Source organism: Salmo salar, chromosome 01 (genome assembly GCF_965601325.2).
Source record: "Salmo salar chromosome 01, fSalSal1, whole genome shotgun sequence".
Taxonomy (NCBI): domain Eukaryota; kingdom Metazoa; phylum Chordata; class Actinopteri; order Salmoniformes; family Salmonidae; genus Salmo; species Salmo salar.
The window spans coordinates 115,939,610-115,958,544 of record NC_138291.1 but is presented as its reverse complement, the minus strand read 5'-3'; the positions used below and the strand labels follow the sequence as shown (position 1 = coordinate 115,958,544).

Sequence of the window (18,935 nt, the reverse complement as noted above, 5' to 3'; positions counted from 1 at the left end):
CCCCGGAGCTACGTGGTTGTATCTGGCCTTGTTTAACCCCGGAGCTACGTGGTTGTATCTGGCCTTGTTTAACCCCGGAGCTACGTGGCTGTATCTGGCCTTGTTTAACCCCGGAGCTACGTGGTTGTATCTGGCCTTGTTTAACCCCGGAGCTACGTGGTTGTATCTGGCCTTGTTTAACCCCGGAGCTACGTGGTTGTATCTGGCCTTGTTTAACTGCGGAGCTACGTGGCTATGCACTAAGACCCCTGAGAGTGCTATATGTGTAAAACCATACAATGTGCTTACGCGGCTGGGGCATAGCGTAGTGGCTGGGGCATAGCACAGCGGCTGGGGCATAGCTCAGCGGCTGGGGTTTAGCATAGCGGCTGGGGCATAGCATAGCCTCTTAATATTGTTCTGTAGCGGGCTGGGGCACAGCATAGCGGCTGGGGCACAGCATAGCGGCTGAGGCATAGCATAGCGGCTGGGGCATAGCATAGCGGCTGGGGCATAGCATAGCGGCTGGGGCATAGCATAGCCTCTTAATATTGTTCTGTAGCGGGCTTGGGCACAGCATAGCGGCTGGGGCACAGCATAGCGGCTGAGGCATAGCATAGCGGCTGGGGCATAGCATAGCGGCTGGGACATAGCATAGCGGCTGGGGCACAGCATAGCGGCTGAGGCATAGCATAGCGGCTGGGGCATAGCATAGCGGCTGGGGCATAACATAGCCTCTTAATATTGTTCTGGTGACGATGGTGGGGAATTTGTGTTAATCTGCTTTGAAACACACGGCACTCATGTTCTAATTTCTAATCAGAGAATCATTGAATACACAGAACAAAACACATAGAGGCTGTAAACTAAGAGACATGTGTCCATAGTGGTCTGTATAGATGGATATGTGTTTAAATACCTTACTGAGGCTGTAAACTAAGAGACGTGTCCATAGTGGTCTGTATAGATGGATATGTGTTTAAATACCTTACTGAGGCTGTAAACTAAGAGACGTGTGTCCATAGTGGTATGCATAGATGGATATGTGTTTAAATACCTTACTGAGGCTGTAAACTAAGAGATATGTGTCCATAGTGGTCTGTATAGATAGTATGGATGTTTAAATACCTTACTGAGGCTGTAAACTAAGAGACATGTGTCCATAGTGGTCTGTATAGATAGTATGGATGTTTAAATACCTTACTGAGGCTGTAAACTAAGAGACATGTGTCCATAGTGGTCTGTATAGATGGTATGGATGTTTAAATACCTTACTGAGGCTGTAAACTAAGAGACATGTGTCCATAGTGGTCTGTATAGATGGTATGGATGTTTAAATACCTTACTGAGGCTGTAAACTAAGAGACATGTGTCCATAGTGGTCTGTATAGATGGTATGGATGTTTAAATACCTTACTGCGTGTGCTTTTCATTAACATACCACTTTTCAACATCACATGCAAATCTGGAAAATATCCCCATAAACTGCAGAATTTGGTTTCTTTTTTTTTTCTAGTCATAAAACAGGAATTTGAACAATCGTGTATTTTATTTGAATATTTGAAATGTTTGAAGTGTGTTGTTTTTTCCCCAAAACGTAAGCAGTGACATGGTTTCGTGATGTTTGGTCCGTTAGTCTATTGGCCCACCATGTGGACAAAGAAGGCATTACCATGACAACATGTTCTGCTTTATTGGCAGAAGACTAGTCTGAGTGGTCTGAGATCTGCCTTTAGACTACAGTCTGAGTGGTCTGAGATCTGCCTCTAGAATACAGTCTGAGTGGTCTGAGATCTGCCTTTAGACTACAGTCTGAGTGGTCTGAGATCTGCCTCTAGACTACAGTCTGAGTGGTCTGAGATCTGCCTCTAGACTACAGTCTGAGTGGTCTGAGATCTGCCTTTAGACTACAGTCTGAGTGGTCTGAGATCTGCCTCTAGACTACAGTCTGAGTGGTCTGAGATCTGCCTCTAGACTACAGTCTGAGTGGTCTGAGATCTGCCTTTAGAATACAGTCTGAGTAGTCTGAGATCTGCCTCTAGAATACAGTCTGAGTGGTCTGAGATCTGCCTTTAGACTACAGTCTGAGTGGTCTGAGATCTGCCTTTAGACTACAGTCTGAGTGGTCTGAGATCTGCCTCTAGAATACAGTCTGAGTGGTCTGAGATCTGCCTCTAGAATACAGTCTGAGTGGTCTGAGATCTGCCTCTAGAATACAGTCTGAGTGGTCTGAGATCTGCCTTTAGACTACAGTCTGAGTGGTCTGAGATCTGCCTCTAGAATACAGTCTGAGTGGTCTGAGATCTGCCTCTAGACTACAGTCTGAGTGGTCTGAGATCTGCCTTTAGACTACAGTCTGAGTGGTCTGAGATCTGCCTCTAGAATACAGTCTGAGTGGTCTGAGATCTGCCTTTAGAATACAGTCTGAGTGGTCTGAGATCTGCCTTTAGACTACAGTCTGAGTGGTCTGAGATCTGCCTTTAGACTACAGTCGCGGTGGTCTGAGATCTGCCTCTAGAATACAGTCATGTGTAAGGCTCTTGACTGGTTATCAATCAACAAGATAATTAAAGAAAAAACATTCTCATTTTATTTCATAATATACACCATTTAAAACAGCCAAACTTTATTCACAACAGTATTCAGTTGTTAAGAGACAGACATTCAGTAAATACTAGGAATAGATTGTCTATGTGTTATCCAGACAGAAAAGAGAAATAGACAAAATAACATTTTCGATTTAGAGCAATAAAGAACTTTAATAATTTAACTGAGCAAACCAGAAACCTTTCAATATATCGATTCAATCAATACATTAAAACAATTTAAATATAATACATAGGAAAGTTGTGCAGGACTATGGTAGATGAAGAATCAATCTATCTTTATAGACTGTTAGAGTATTTATCTGGTCAATATGTCAGTGTATTATGTATTTTTTGTAACATGTGAAAATATGATCGTATTATAAATTGTATTTTAATGTTTAAGGACTCTTGAAAGATTAGTCCAAATTAGGACTGAAAGAGAACCTAATCAAGTCAAATCAAATCTAATCAAGTACCTTTTTTTCACATTGTGTTTTTTATCAGGAATGAATCATCCATTTGTTTAACCTGACCTGTTAATAACTGTTATAATCTGTTTCTCTCTCTCTCTCTCTCAGTCACAATGGTCCCAGTTCTGTTTTTGATGGCAACCACGTTAACAACCAATGACACTTCCAATGAAGACCAGACAGGTGGTAAGTGAGACAGATGTAATTTACAGTACAATGTTCTTCTGGAGACATACAGTATACTACTTCATGTGTAACATGGTCAAAAAAGGCCCGATTTCTAAAACTGTTGGGACGTTTTTTCATGACTCAGTAAAATGTAATTCGTGTTTCTACACAGTAAATACACAGTAAGGCCTGTATCTATATTACAGTATATCCTCCACTGTCTGATAAGGTACTATTGTCCAACCTTCCTTTATTATTACAGGATCATAGTAAAGCTGGAGTGGATTAGTTTGGCCAGTAATTTACCATGTTGTTATCATTTGTAAACAGGCCAAATGGCTGGCTGTGAATGCCTTAACAACAGCCCTTCTGTCTCTCAGGTTTAAATGACATAACCCTAACCCTTAACAACAGCCCTTCTGTCTCTCAGGTTTAAATGACATAACCCTAACCCTTAACAGCAGCCCTTCTGTCTCTCAGGTTTAAATGACATAACCCTAACCCTTAACAACAGCCCTTCTGTCTCTCAGGTTTAAATGACATAACCCTAACCCTTAACAACAGCCCTTCTGTCTCTCAGGTTTAGAGGAGCTTGTCCCTGATACTTATCTCCCTAGACAAAGTCTGCGGCCCAAATGGCAGCCTATTCCCAATATAGTGCACTACTTTTCCCCAGGGTCCATAGGGCTGTTGTCAAAAGTAGTGCACTATATAGGGAATAGGGTGCCATTTGGGACATAACCAAGTCAGATCTTAAATCAGGCCTCCATCCAGACCATAATAATGGGTCTAGTTGCCTGCCAACCTTAATTCCCACCTGTCATCCACCAGAGCAGGGTTGTGTTCAGTAGGGACAACACGGAAGAAAACACTCTGAAACTGATAGGTACTATCTGCTGTGGTCCAATAAGAAAAGGGTTGTTTTTGTTGTCCGTTGGGATTTTTTTTTTTTTTTGCCACAGTGTGCCTTATTGAACACTGCTCAGCACTTGGCCTGTACTCAACTCTCTGTAGCCCCGTAGAAATACAATAATTACAAAGGACATTCAAGATCTGAGGTGGCTTTTGACCTATCTAGTAATTGTACTGCTACGCTCAACTCTCTGTTCTACCACAGGCTTCTTCCTGTTCCTTTGTTGACTCTCTCTCTGCTGTCTGGATCCATCCCAATAACCTCTCCTACCTCCTGAAGTGTGTACTCGTTCACTACATTGGGTTGGTGGAGGCATGGGCTGGACTCGAGGGAGGGTTCCGTTATTTCCTTTCTAATCTATGAAGGGAAGTGAACAAGTGCACACTTTTAGAGGAAGGACATATTTTTGGTCCATAACCTCTGCCTCTTCCTTCTTCCCTCTCCTCTCCAGAAGACACTAAGTCCCAGAGTTCCCACATCCTGCCTACCGTGCTGGTCATCTCCGTGCTGCTTGTCATCAGCATACTGCTGGCCTGGTACTTCCTCAGGTAACGTACCAGTCATAGGGTGTGGTAGTGTGTGTGTGTGCTGCCAGACAGGGCGAGGGCTAGGGCCAAGGTGACGTCACCCTTCCTCTCCCCAATCAGCAAAGGGCGGAGCCTCCATTCAGGAAATGAAGCACTAGCAGTTGTTCATGCCTCATGCTGGCTACAGTAAAACTGACAACTACACAGCCAGGCGGGTTAGTATGAACGAGCTCAAGTCAAAGAGAGAGACCTACTGTAGCTGTAACCTAGCCTGTGTTCTGTGATCTCATCAACCCTGGACTCTAATGAGAAAGAACAACTTTTCCAGTTTCAGATGGTACCATACCAACGTATTTGTGTGCTTTATATAACGTATAACTAATGTTTTAACTTAGAACTTACAACTGTTCATTCTTAGAACTTAGAACTGTTAACTCTTAGAACTTAGAACTGTTAGCTCTTAGAACTTACAACTGTTAGCTCTTAGAACTTAGAACTGTTAACTCTTAGAACTTAGAACTGTTAACTCTTAGAACTTAGAACTGTTAACTCTTAGAACTTAGAACTGTTAGCTCTTAGAACTTACAACTGTTAACTCTTAGAACTTAGAACTGTTAGCTCTTAGAACTTAGAACTGTTAACTCTTAGAACTTAGAACTGTTAGCTCTTAGAACTTACAACTGTTAACTCTTAGAACTTAGAACTGTTAGCTCTTAGAACTTAGAACTGTTAACTCTTAGAACTTACAACTGTTAACTCTTAGAACTTAGAACTGTTAGCTCTTAGAACTTAGAACTGTTAGCTCTTAGAACTTACAACTGTTAGCTCTTAGAACTTAGAACTGTTAGCTCTTAGAACTTAGAACTGTTAGCTCTTAGAACTTAGAACTGTTAACTCTTAGAACTTAGAACTGTTAACTCTTAGAACTGTTAGAGCTTAGAACTTAGAACTGTTAACTCTTAGAACTGTTAGAGCTTAGAACTTAGAACTGTTAACTCTTAGAACTTAGAACTGTTAGTTCTTAGAACTTAGAACTGTTAACTCTTAGAACTTAGAACTGTTAACTCTTAGAACTGTTAGAACTTAGAACTGTTAGCTCTTAGAACTTAGAACTGTTAGCTCTTAGAACTTAGAACTGTTAACTCTTAGAACTTAGAACTGTTAGCTCTTAGAACTTAGAACTGTTAACTCTTAGAACTTAGAACTGTTAACTCTTAGAACTGTTAGAGCTTAGAACTGTTAGTTCTTAGAACTGTTAGAGCTTAGAACTGTTAGTTCTTAGAACTTAGAACTGTTAGCTCTTAGAACTTAGAACTGTTAGCTCTTAGAACTTAGAACTGTTAACTCTTAGAACTGATGTTTTGGAGTGAACTTGACTAATAGTCGTAGGTAAAATATATCCCTTTATGTCCTTTAATCTGTCATCCTCATGTTCTCTATCTTTTCCTCCGTCTCTCTCTGTCTACCTGGCAGGTTAAGAAACCAGAGAAAGGAGGTCGTCACAACAGTCGACAAGAAAATACCGAATGGAATCCTGGAAGAACAAGGTCCGGTCACCTTTAATAATGAGTGTTTATCTTCGTTATGTCACTGATCCTTTATTTCACCAGGGAAGTCGCATTGACATTGACATCTTTTTCAAGTGAGCCCTGGGTTGAAGAACAAAGTGAAACTGATTTGCTTTACACATAAACGCGTTGTTGAGAAGAGACAACTGAAAGAGTTTTAATGTCAAGCTGTAGGTGGAGTAGTCTTCTCTGCTCTGCAGGAGTCCCCTCACTGTCATGTGGTTGTTGTCTGTCTTCCTGTGGTTACTGATGTGAAGGAGACGACCGACAGATTGTTTTCTAACCTACATCAACTAAGAAGTCCCAATCTGCATCGCGCAGTAGCCTCGATGCTTCACTATGACATGTCCTTACCACATGATGAGCTATATTTAATGATGCTCTCTCCACATGTATTTCTTCAACACGGTTGGTGTGTTACATACACATTTATAAAAACAAGCAGCCATTGTTACATTCATTATTAGTAATAATATCACTGTTATAATCCTCTATAATAATGATAATATCACTGTTATAATCCTCTATTATAATCCTCTATAATAATAATAGTATCACTGTTATAATCCTCTGTAATAATAATAATATCACTGTTATAATCCTCTGTAATAATAATAATATCACTGTTATAATCCTCTATAATAATAATAGTATCACTGTTATAATCCTCTATAATAATAATAGTATCACTGTTATAATCCTCTATTATAATCCTCTATAATAATCATAATATCACTGTTATAATCCTCTATAATAATAATAGTATCACTGTTATAATCCTCTATTATAATCCTCTATAATAATCATAATATCACTGTTATAATCCTCTGTAATAATAATAATATCACTGTTATAATCCTCTATAATAATAATAGTATCACTGTTATAATCCTCTATTATAATCCTCTATACTAATCATAATATCACTGTTATAATTCTCTATAATAATAATAGTATCACTGTTATAATCCTCTATTATAATCCTCTATAATAATAATATCACTGTTATAATCCTCTATTATAATCCTCTATAATAATAATAATAATATCATTGTTATAATCCTCTATTATAATCCTCTATAATAATAATATCACTGTTATAATCCTCTATTATAATCCTCTATAATAATAATAATAATATCACTGTTATAATCCTCTATTATAATCCTCTATAATAATAATATCACTGTTATAATCCTCTATTATAATCCTCTATAATAATAATAATAATATCACTGTTATAATCCTCTATAATAATAATAATATCACTGTTATAATCCTCTATTATAATCCTCTATAATAATAATATCACTGTTATAATCCTCTATTATAATCCTCTATAATAATAATAATATCACTGTTATGATCCTCTATTATAATCCTCTATAATAATAATAATATCATTGTTATAATCCTCTATTATAATCCTCTATAATAATAATAATATCACTGTTATAATCCTCTATTAGCTGCATTGTTTGACACACATGAGAAGTGTTTGTTTTGGGATATCCAAACATTACAATAGTTGGAGTTAAGTGGAAACATTATGTACTTTTAAAGGACTTGTTTATACTCATAAATACTCATAACATATTATTATTATTATTATGCTTTCTCAATCTGAAATATTTTATCAAACAACATAATGTAAAGTATGGAGTATGGAGCAGGCTTCCTATAGGCTGTCCTAATAACAACACTGAGTTCCTAATCAGAATATAACTGGACTATAGAGCAGGCTTCCTATAGGCTGTCCTAATAACAACACTGAGTTCCTGGTCAGAATATAACTGGACTATAGAGCAGGCTTCCTATAGGCTGTCCTAATAACAACACTGAGTTCCTGGTCAGAATATAACTGGACTATAGAGCAGGCTTCCTATAGGCTGTCCTAATAACAACACTGAGTTCCTGATCAGAATATAACTGGGATATTGTTTACTTGACACGAGTGGCCATAGCACATGCCCAGGCTGGTAACCATTCAACTCTTCTGGTCACATTTCAAACACTTTTGTCAGAAGGTTTACAGTGGAGTTTATGTGTGTGTGTGTGTGTGTGTGTGTGTGTGTGTGTGTGTGTGTGTGTGTGTGTGTGTGTGTGTGTGTGTGTGTGTGTGTGTGTGTGTGTGTGTGTGTGTGTGTGTGTGTGTGTGTGTGTGTGTGTGTGTGTGTGTGTGTGCGTGTGCGTGCGTGTGTTTGTGTGTTTATTTTGGCACATTGACAATGAGGTTAACGAAACTAAGATTATTTCTTGAGGGATTTTCGCTCTGCAGAAGTATGAATCTATTTCCTGGACTGTGCCTGTATGTTTGTAGCAGAAAGACATGAATAACCATTTGATTGACTTGGTAACGTGTGGAGTAACCTACTGGTAGGACATTTTGTGACAATATGAAACTGTCTGTTTGTCTACTCATCCCCCACGGTGTACAGGGGATATCGTTGACATCATAGACATCTCAGAGGCGTTAAACACACCCTCATCATCAGGTCAGGTATACGGTGTGTAACCATAGTACCTGGGTCCAGAACCCACGTGTCACTAACACACCTGTAACCATAGTACCTGGGTCCAGAACCCACATGTCACTAACACACCTGTAACCATAGTACCTGGGTCCAGAACCCACATGTCACTAACACACCTGTAACCATAGTACCTGGGTCCAGAACCCACATGTCACTAACACACCTGTAACCATAGTACCTGGGTCCAGAACCCATGTGTCACTAACACACCTCTTCCAGGGCATTGTGGCTTTTGACTTTTCTCAAATTCTGGACTCTAACAAAACCTTCCAGAGTATTGTTGCATGGGATTGTCACGTCCTGGCCATAGTAAGTTGTTATTTTCTATGGTAGAGTAGGTCAGGGCATGACAGGGGGTGTTTGTCTATGTTTTGTATTTCTATGTTCAGTTTCTAGTTTGGTATTTCTATGTTGGTTTTGTTTGGTATGATCTCCAATTAGAGGCAGCCGGTTGTCGTTGTCTCTAATTGGAGGTCATATTTAAGTTGATGTTTGTTCCACCTGTTTTTGTGGGTGATTATATTTTGAGTAGTGTGTTTTCTCTCTGCGTCACGGTTTGTTGTTTTTGTGTATTCAAGTATTTAGTGTATTGCGTTTTGTTTCATGGTAAATAAAATATGTGGAACTACGAACACGCTGCATTTTGGTCTGATCCTTTGAACAGCCGTGACAGGTATGCCAACAGAGTCTGCTATATTATAGTGTGGCTGTGCTTCCTCTGGCTTGGTGATGCTGGCTCTGGGGACAGCGACCTCTAAAAACTAGTGGCGTTCATTGGTGACTAATACACGTAAATCACTTGTTTGAAGAGTCTAGATTTCAATTAGATGTAAAGTATTCAGCATTTGAAATCAGTTAGTGTGTATCGCACATACAGTATTTAATACAATTATTTAAATGAATGTCTATGTACATCTGATTGATCGTAGATGTGCTTTCTCTAGGTTGCGATGGATGAAGTGATCGTCCTGAAGTTCCAACCTTTGTCTGTAAATGTTGTCTCTAAAAAAATGTGCTTCTCCGGCACTTCTCTGTGTACATACAGGCATCACCACTTCCTCTCAACTCAACCCATCTCTCTCTCTCTCTCTCTCTCTCTCTCTATTAAATTTCAATCTAAGGGGCTTTATTACCAACGCAAGTGAAATAGATAATAAAGAAAAGTGAAATAAACAATAAAAAATTGCTGCCACCCCCGTGCTTCACGGTTGGGATGGTGTTCTTCGGCTTGCAAGTCTCCCCCTTTTTCCTCCAAACATAACGATGGTCATTATGGCCAAACAGTTCTATTTTTGTTTCAACAGACCAGATTACATTTCTCCAAACAGTACGATCTTTGTCCCCATGTGCAGTTGCAAACCGTAGTCTGGATTTTTTATGGAGGTTTTGGAGTAGTGGCTTCTTCCTTGTTGAGCGGCCTTTCAGGTTATGTTGATATAGGACTCGTTTTACTGTGGATATAGATACTTTTGTACCTGTTTCCTCCAGCATCTTCACAAGGTCCTTTGATGTTGTTCTGGGATTGATTTGCACTTTTCGCACCGAAGTACGTTCATCTCTAGGAGACAGAACGCGTCTCCTTCCTGAGCGGTATGACGGCTGCGTGGTCCCATGGTGTTTATACTTGCGTACTAGTGTTTGTACAGATGAACGTGGTACCTTCAGGCGTTTGGAAATTGCTCCCAAGGATGACGCAGACTTGTGGAGGTCTACAATTTTTTTCTGAGGTCTTGGCTGATTTCTTTTGATTTTCCCATGATGTCAAGCAAAGAGGCACTGCGTTTGAAGGTAGGCCTTGAAATACATCCACAGGTACACCTCCAATTGACTCAAATTATGTCAATTAAAAGCTTCTAAAGCCATGACATAATTTTTGGGAATTTTCCAAGCTGTTTAAAGGCACAGTCAACTTAGTGTATGTCAACTTCTGACCCACTGGAATTGTGATACGGTGAATTATAAGTGAAATAATCTGTCTGTAAACCATTGTTGGAAAAATTACTTGTGTCATGCACAAAGTAGATGTCCTAACCGACTTGCCAAAACTATAGTTTGTTAACAAGAAATTTGTTTGTGAAAAACTAGTTTTAATGACTCCAACCTAAGTGTATGTAAACTTCCGACTTCAACTGTATATCTGTCCCCCTCCATCTCTTTCCGCTCTTCTCTCTCTCTCTCTCTCTCTCTCTCTCTCTCTCTCTCTCTCTCTCTCTCTTTCTCTCTCTCCTTTTCTCTCTCTCTCTCTCTCTCTTTCTCTCTCTCTTTCTCTCTCTGCCTCTCTCTCTCTCTGTCTCTCTCTCAATTCAATTCAATTTGCTTTATTGGCATGACGATATTTACAATATTAAAATAAGAAGAATCTAAATTGTTAACGGGACAACATCAATAACCAAGGGTCAAAATAACCATACATTCAACAATAACAATAAGCATAGAGGACATGTGCAGGTTGATTGGTCTGTCAGACACTGTCCCTCATCTTATTGCAGGTGGCAATGTAGTGCGCTGCCAGCCCTCAGCTCTCTGTGTCTTCCCCCAACAGGACGGGTAGCCTATTCTCATCAGAGAGGTCTTTGAAACCTTGAATAAGGGTTTCACATTTGGGGAAATGACACTCTCTAATTGTTTTATATTTTTGGCATTTTGTCAGGAAATGCAGCTCTGTCTCAGGTTCTGCTGTTGTGCAGTGGTTGCACAGCCTTTCCTCTACAGGGAACCACGTTTTCCTGTGTCTACCCTTCTCAATGTCAAGGCTGTGCTCACTGAGCCTGTACTTTGTCAAGGTTTTTCTAAGGTTTTGATCAGTAACCATGGCCAAATAGTTAGCCACGGTGTACTGTCAATTTATGGCCAGATAGCACTGCATTTTGCTTTGTGCTTGTGCTTGTGGTTCCTAATAAGTAATGTAGTTTTGTTTTGACTGTGTTGTAATTTGGTTTATTCTGATTGATTGGATGTTCTGGTCCTGAGGCTTTAGTGTGTTAGTAGAACAGGTTTGTGAACTCAGGACCAGCTGGATGAGGGGACTCTTTTCTTTGCTCAGCTCTTGGCATTGCAGGGCTTGGTAATGATATGAGAGGGGGTCACTGTATTTTAGATGTTCCCAAAACTTAATTGCTCTTTTTTGAGTTTTTATTATTAGTGGATATTGGTCTAATTCTGCCCAGCATGCATTTTTTTTGTAGTTTTCCTCTGGACATGTAGGAGAATCTTACAGAACTCTGCATGCAGGGTGTCAATGGGGTGTTTGTCCCATTTGATGAAATCTTGTTTTGCAAGTGGACCCCACACCTCGCTGTCATAAAGTGCAATTCATTCAATGACACATTCAAATAGTTTTAGCCATATTTTAATAGGTATTTCAATTAGAATGTGTATTTCAATTTTTTTATGGCGTAGAATGCCCTGTGTGCTTTCTCTCTCAGTTCATTCACTGCATCATTAAGGTGTCCAGTTGAGCCTATTTTTAAACCTAAGTAATTGTAGTGTGTGCAGTACTATATATATTTTGTACCAGTTGAGAACTTTGGTCTAATTCCCTGAGATCTGGAAAATCTTCTCTGAGAAATCATTATTTTAGGTTTTTTGGGGTTTACTGCCAGAGCCCAGGCTCTTCTGTAGGCCATGTGCTGTGGGTGACAGCAGGCATAGGTCATCTGCGAAGAGCAGGCATTTAACCTCTGAATTGTAGAGACTAACACCAGTGGCTGAGGATTTTTCTAGAATAGTGGCCAATTCGTTGATGTAAATATTGAAGAGTGCAGGGCTCAGATTGCAACCCTGACGAAGGCCTCGCCCCTGGTTAAAGAATTCTGTTATTTTCTTCCCAATTTTAATGCTGCACGTATTGCCAGTATACATTGATTTAATTATGTCAAATGTTTTACCCCCTACACCACTTTCAATAACTTTGTAGAACAGTCCTGTATGCCAAATAGAATCAAATGCTTTTTGGAAGTCGATAAAGCAAGTGTATATTTTGGTATTATTTTGGTGGACATGATTATCTATCAGGGTGTGTAGGGTGTAAATATGATCGGTCATGCGATGTTTTGGTATAAACCCAATTTGGTTTTTACTCAAGACATTTTGCTTATTAAGGAAGTTTAGAACTCTTACATTTATAATACTACAGAAAACCTTTCCCAGGTTACTGTTCACACAAATGCCTGTAATTGTTGAGGTCAAATTTGTCTCCGTTCTTAAAGATTGGGGTTATGAGTCCTTGATTACAGATGTCAGGGAAATAACCTACACTCAGGATCAAATTAAACAGTTTTAATATAGCCAATAGAAATTTTGCACTAGTGAGTTTGAGCATCTCATTTAGGATGCCATCAGGTCCGTATGCTTTTTTAAATTTGAGGGCCTGAAGTTTCTTATAGAGCTCCTGGTCAGTAATTGGGGAGTCCAATGGATTTTGATTGTCCTTTATAACTTTTTCTAGTCCATTCAACTTCTCATGAATTTGGCGTTGTTCTGCGTTTGTGTCATTTTGAACAGTTTTGTAGAGTGTTTTAAAATGGGTTATCTATATGTCACCATTTTGTATCGCTAATTCCTCTTGTTTAGATTTTTGTAGTTTTTTCCAATTTTGCCAGAAGTTGTTTGTGTTTATGGACTCCTCAATTAGTGTCAGCTGCTTGCTGTTGTACTGTGCTTTTTGGGTTCTGAGTGTACGTTTATAGAGTTTTAAAGTCTCACAGTAATGAAGGCGTAATTCACCATTATTTGGGTCTCTGTGCTTTTGGTTGGATAGTGTTATACGTTTTTTCCTTATAATTTTACAATCTGCATCAAACCAGTTTCATCTGTGATTTTTTGTTGTTGTTGTCTTTTGTCAATTTCAGTTGTGCTTTTGCCGTTTGCCTGAATATATAGTTGATGTTTTTTACTGCTAGATTGATGCCTTCTTTACTGTGAGTGAATGTGGTATCCAGAAAGTTATCTAAGAGTGTTTTGATATTTTGGTTCCAGGTTGCTTTCTGGTATTCTTCTGTGCTGTTTTGGGCCCATCTGTATGAATTTCTGATGCTGTACAGCTTACTGGGCTGTGAATGTGTGGTTGTTTCCATGTCTGTTCTTTTGAGGAACAACGTAATTTGGCTGTGATCAGACAGAGGTGTTAGTGGCTTGACAGTGAATGAGCTGAGAGAGAAAGGGTCAATGTCTGTAATCATATAGGCTACTGTGCTGTGGCCAAGAGGTGAGCAATAGGTGAATCTCCCCAAAGAGACCCCCGTAACCTACCATTGACAAAGTACAGACCCAGGCTTCTACAGAGCTGCAAAAGATCCCTTCTGTTGTTGTTGACGGTGCTGTCACTGTTGTTTCTATGGGGGAGATTAAGACAGTTAGAAACAGTATGGCCTGTAATAAAGCTGTCCCCTCATGTGGTCGTTAGATCAGGTAGTGTTCCTGTGCCGCATTTGTGTCCCCACAGATGAGCACATTTCCCTGGTCCTGGAAATGGCACGTCTCTTCCTCAAGGGTGGGGAAGATCTCCTCTGAGTAATATGGGGATTCTGAGGGGGGGATATATATTGCGCAAAGGAACACATATTTTTCTGCCAGTACAAGTTATTTTTTCAGTTTTAACCAAATGTGATATTTACCCATTTTGAGGGGATCAATTAGATTTTATAGTTGGGATTTGTACCAAATGATCAGTCCTCCAGAGTCTCTGCCTCTATTGACAGAGCGGTGTTCCTAGAAGGCCAGCATCCCGGAGTCGCCTCTTCACTGTTGACGTTGAGATTGGTGTTTTGCGGGTACTATTTAATGAAGCTGCCAGTTGAGGACTTGTGAGGCATCTGGTTCTCAAACTAGACACTCTAATGTACTTGTTCTCTTGCTCAGTTTTGCACTGGGGCCTCACACTCCTCATTCTATTCTGGTTAGAGCCAGTTTGCGCTGTTCTGTGAAGGAAGTAGTATACAGTGTTGTATGAGATCTTCAGTTTCTTGGCAATTTCTCGCATGGAATAGCCTTCATTTCTCAGAAAAAGAATAGACTGACGAGTTTCAGAAGAAAGTTCTTTGTTTCTGGCCATTTTGAGCCTGTAATTGAACCCACAAATGCTGGTGCTCCAGATACTCAACTAGTCTAAAGAAGGCCAGTTTTATTGCTTCTTTAATCAGGACATCAGTTTTCAGCTGTGCTAACATAATTACAAAAGGGTTTTCTAATGATCAATTAGCCTTTTAAAATGATAAACTTGGATTAGCTAACAGAACGTTCCATTGGAACACAGGAGTGATGGTTGCTGATAATGGGCCTCTGTACGCCTATGTAGATATTCCATTCAGCTACAATAATCATTTACAACATTAACAATGTCTACACTGTATTTCTGATCAATTTGATGTTATTTTAATGGACAAAAAATGTGCTTTTCTTTCAAAAACAAAGACATTTCTAAGTGACCCCAAAGTTTTCAACTTTAGTGTTTCTCTCTCTCTCTCTCTCCCTCCCTCTCTCGCTCTCCGTCTCTCTCTCTCTCTCTCTCTCTCCCTCTCTCTCTCTCTCTCTCTCTCTCTCTCTCTCTCTCTCTCTCTCTCTGTCTCTGTCTCTCTCTCTCTCTCTCTCTGTCTCTCTCTCTCACAACACCCCTTCGAGCAACAAACTGAACCTGTCTTCTCTCTCCCCCTTCCTTCACCCACAGAGCAACAGACAGTGGTGCTGCTTCCCAGATCCCCCTCTGCCTCTAAGACCTACTTCCCCATCTCAGTCGACTGTCTGGAGGAGGAGACCAGGATACGTTCCGCTGACGACGGCAAACTCTTCAGAGAGGAGTTCAATGTAAGGACTATTCTACTACTACTACTACTGTCCTAGTACTGTAATCAGTTATAGACAAACAGGTCAGAGAGGAGTTCAGTGTAGGTGTAACCCTCTCCTCTAATGTTCTCAGTACTGCTACAGCAGTAATGTACTCAGGAACTAAATATCTGTCTGTCTGTCTGTCTGTCTGTCTGTCTGTCTGTCTGTCTGTCTGTCTGTCTGTCTGTCTGTCTGTCTGTCTGTCTGTCTGTCTGTCTGTCTGTCTGTCTGTCTGTCTGTCTGTCTGTCTGTCTGTCTGTCTGTCTGTCTGTCTGTCTGTCTGTCTGTCTGTCTGTCTGTCTGTCTGTCTTGTCTGTCTGCCTGTCTGTCTGTCTGTGGATAAAAGTGTCCTTATGGCGCCACTGTAGGATGAATATACAATGTTGGATTGGAAAGTGAATTTATATCAGAAGCTGAGAGGTAGAATGTAATGTAGGATTTCATTTTGATCAAGTAAAGATACCCAGCGGCTGTGATGGACGCTGTATGTTTTGATATCTTGAGGAAATTAGGAAAATTACAGTGGTTCATCATGTGTCACACATGTATGAGTCGTTGATAAAGTGTCCCTGTGTTCTATTTGGGGATTCATGATTCAGGGGGGTTTTCTACGGACGTCCAAACACAGCCTTGAGTTTATGATTCAGGATGATTCAGGATCTCTGGACCGTAGGATACACTCTTTGTGGGAGGTTTTCCATGTAGAGGAAGTTTACGTTCGTCACTGTTAATGGACTGGAGGTGGTACAGGAAGTGCCTATAGACTGCCTTAACAAAGACCTGTAGGTTTCACTATACAATACACATGCTCTGCCTGGAAGCAAGGCCTATGTAATACTGGTAACCTGATAGGTTTGTAATGCATGGTATGTTATGTAAACTGTTGAACAACGTGTTATAAGTGGCGCCTGATTCAGGTTTTTAAGTTTCAAAGTTTATTCGCCACGTGCACAGGATACAACAGGTGTAAAACAGTGCAGCACAAGGCCTGGTCCCAGATCTGTTTGTGCTGTTGTAACAGTGTAGGTTCCGTCCCTCTCTTCGCCCCAACCTGGGCTCGAACCAGGGACCCTTGCACACATCAACAACTGACACCGACAAAGCATCGTTACCCATCGCGCCACAAAAGCAAGGGGAAACCCTACTTCAAGTCTCAGAGCGAGTGACGTCACTGATTGAAACGCTATTAGCGCGCACCACCGCTAACTAATTAGCCATTTCACATCGGTTACACTGTGGTCGTCCTACGGTCATTGTGGGATCATCTGTTTGTGCTGTGGTCGTCCTACGGTCATTGTCACAAACAGATCTGGGATCAGCCTAGTGTTGCTGACTGACTGACTGACTGGCGGACGGGCTGGCAGGCTGGCTGTTACTGACTGACTGGTTGACTGATTGTGGTGTGACTGACTGAGTGGCTGGCTGACTGGCTGGCTGAGTGGCTGAGTGGCTGGCTGGCTGACTGGCTGACTGGCAGACTGGCTGACTGAATGTGGTGTGACTGACTGACTGGCTGGCTGAGTGGCTGGCTGGCTGACTGAATGTGGTGTGACTGACTAACTGGCTGGCTGAGTGGCTGACTGATTGTGACTGACTAGCTGTGGTGTGTTCTGTTTTGTTTTCAGTCGTTGCCATCTGGATATACCCAGGGGACATGCCAGGAGGCCAACAAAGAAGAGAACAGAGAAAAGAACAGATATCCCAACATCCTCCCATGTGAGAGGCTCCATCTCATTCTCTCTACATCTATATCATTAACTAGTGTCAAAGAATAAGTTGATGGTCATTTGGTCCACATTTCCTGGGTCTATATCTATTTGCAGAGCATCAGTCACAGTTATTTTGGCACCGGTCAGTGATGTGAGACTTGTTCCCCAGCGACATGTATTAACACAGCAGTAGATATAGATCCTCACAGCAAGTCAACTCTTCTCTTTCTGCCTACGCTCTTCTTCCTTTTTGACAGTTTCACTTCCTCTTTGGTCTATTCATTAATTAACCCTGAAGCATGTCCATTTTATAGAAACTGAGACCAGGTTGTAATTTATTCATCTTCACTCCGATTTTTAGGATCTATTCAATAGAAAATGAATAGAGATCAAGGAACTGTCTTTACTCCCAGTTGACCAGTTTTACCTAGTGGAATTGTTGTCCAAAATGTAGTGTAGAGAAGCCCTAAAGTGTCCATGTGTTGTAAACAGATGACCATTCCAGGGTGGTGTTAACACAGCTCGATGGAAACCTCTGTTCAGACTATATCAACGCTTCCTATATCCATGTGAGTTGGGATCTAGGTTTTTGTTTTTTTAAATGTGTGTTCTTTCGTAGGCCTAAATAAGGTTGAGATCATATATATCATAATATTAATAAGAAATCATATATGTATCAATATATTATAGAATATATCATGTTATTATTCCAACCGAAACAAGACCAGTTTACTTTTTAACGTTGTTAATTAACAGCGTTTTTATTTTTATTTGTTAGGGCTACACGGACAATAACAAATTTATTGCAGCACAAGGTAAATACATTGATGTTGTTCTGCAGCAAATATTTTAATTAAAGTGTCACGTGTGTCTTCCAAATGTAACTAAACATTTTCTAATATGGATGCTGGTTCCGTATGTCAACAAAGATGAATGGGTTAATGAGGTAATGGACTGTTGTGTTCCAGGTCCTAAACAAGACACAGTAGCAGACTTCTGGAGGATGATATGGGAACAGAAGACAGCAACTATTGTCATGCTGACCAACCTGAAAGAGAGGAAAGAGGTGACTGGTTACAATACTTTTTTTTACACTGTTACTTTCACTTTGCTTTGAATTTCTCTGTAATGTTATGCCAGCACTAGAAATACATCAACTGTTTTCATTACACATTACTGATACACTACTACACTGATACTAATACTATATTACTACTACACTGATACTAATACTATATTACTACTACACTAATCCTATATTACTACTGCACTAATACTATATTACTACTACACTGATACTAATACTATATTACTACTACACTGATACTAATACTATATTACTACTACACTAATACTATATTACTACTACACTGATACTAATACTATATTACTACTACACTGATACTAATACTATATTAGTACTACACTGATACTAATACTATATTACTACTACACTAATCCTTTATTACTACTACACTAATCCTATATTACTACTACACTAATCCTATATTATTACTACACTAATCCTATATTACTACTACATTAACACTAATCCTATATTACTACTACACTAATCCTATATTACTACTACACTAATCCTATATTACTACTACACTAATCCTATATTACTACTACATTAACACTAATCCTATATTAC

The 18,935-nt window shown here is 39.9% G+C and overlaps 1 protein-coding gene across 3 annotated transcripts in view; it reads left to right on the top strand.

The window, feature by feature from the left end:
- The window catches only part of LOC106594265 (receptor-type tyrosine-protein phosphatase epsilon), a 56,144-nt gene that overhangs the window by 23,914 nt on the left and 13,295 nt on the right, over positions 1 to 18,935 (top strand). Inside the window, exons 2-9 of one of the 3 annotated variants that reach the window (XM_045687672.2) lie at positions 3,146 to 3,223; positions 4,573 to 4,666; positions 6,119 to 6,192; positions 15,412 to 15,548; positions 17,195 to 17,285; positions 17,771 to 17,847; positions 18,057 to 18,093; positions 18,247 to 18,344. In XM_045687672.2, the coding sequence (XP_045543628.1) occupies positions 3,151 to 3,223; positions 4,573 to 4,666; positions 6,119 to 6,192; positions 15,412 to 15,548; positions 17,195 to 17,285; positions 17,771 to 17,847; positions 18,057 to 18,093; positions 18,247 to 18,344 (681 nt within the window). In that variant the 5' untranslated portion in view covers positions 3,146 to 3,150. Of the gene's footprint in view, positions 1 to 3,145; positions 3,224 to 4,569; positions 4,667 to 4,801; positions 4,983 to 6,118; positions 6,193 to 15,411; positions 15,549 to 17,194; positions 17,286 to 17,770; positions 17,848 to 18,056; positions 18,094 to 18,246; positions 18,345 to 18,935 lie in introns of those variants that run through there. The other 2 variants (XM_045687670.2, XM_045687674.2) reach the window with 2 other exon arrangements.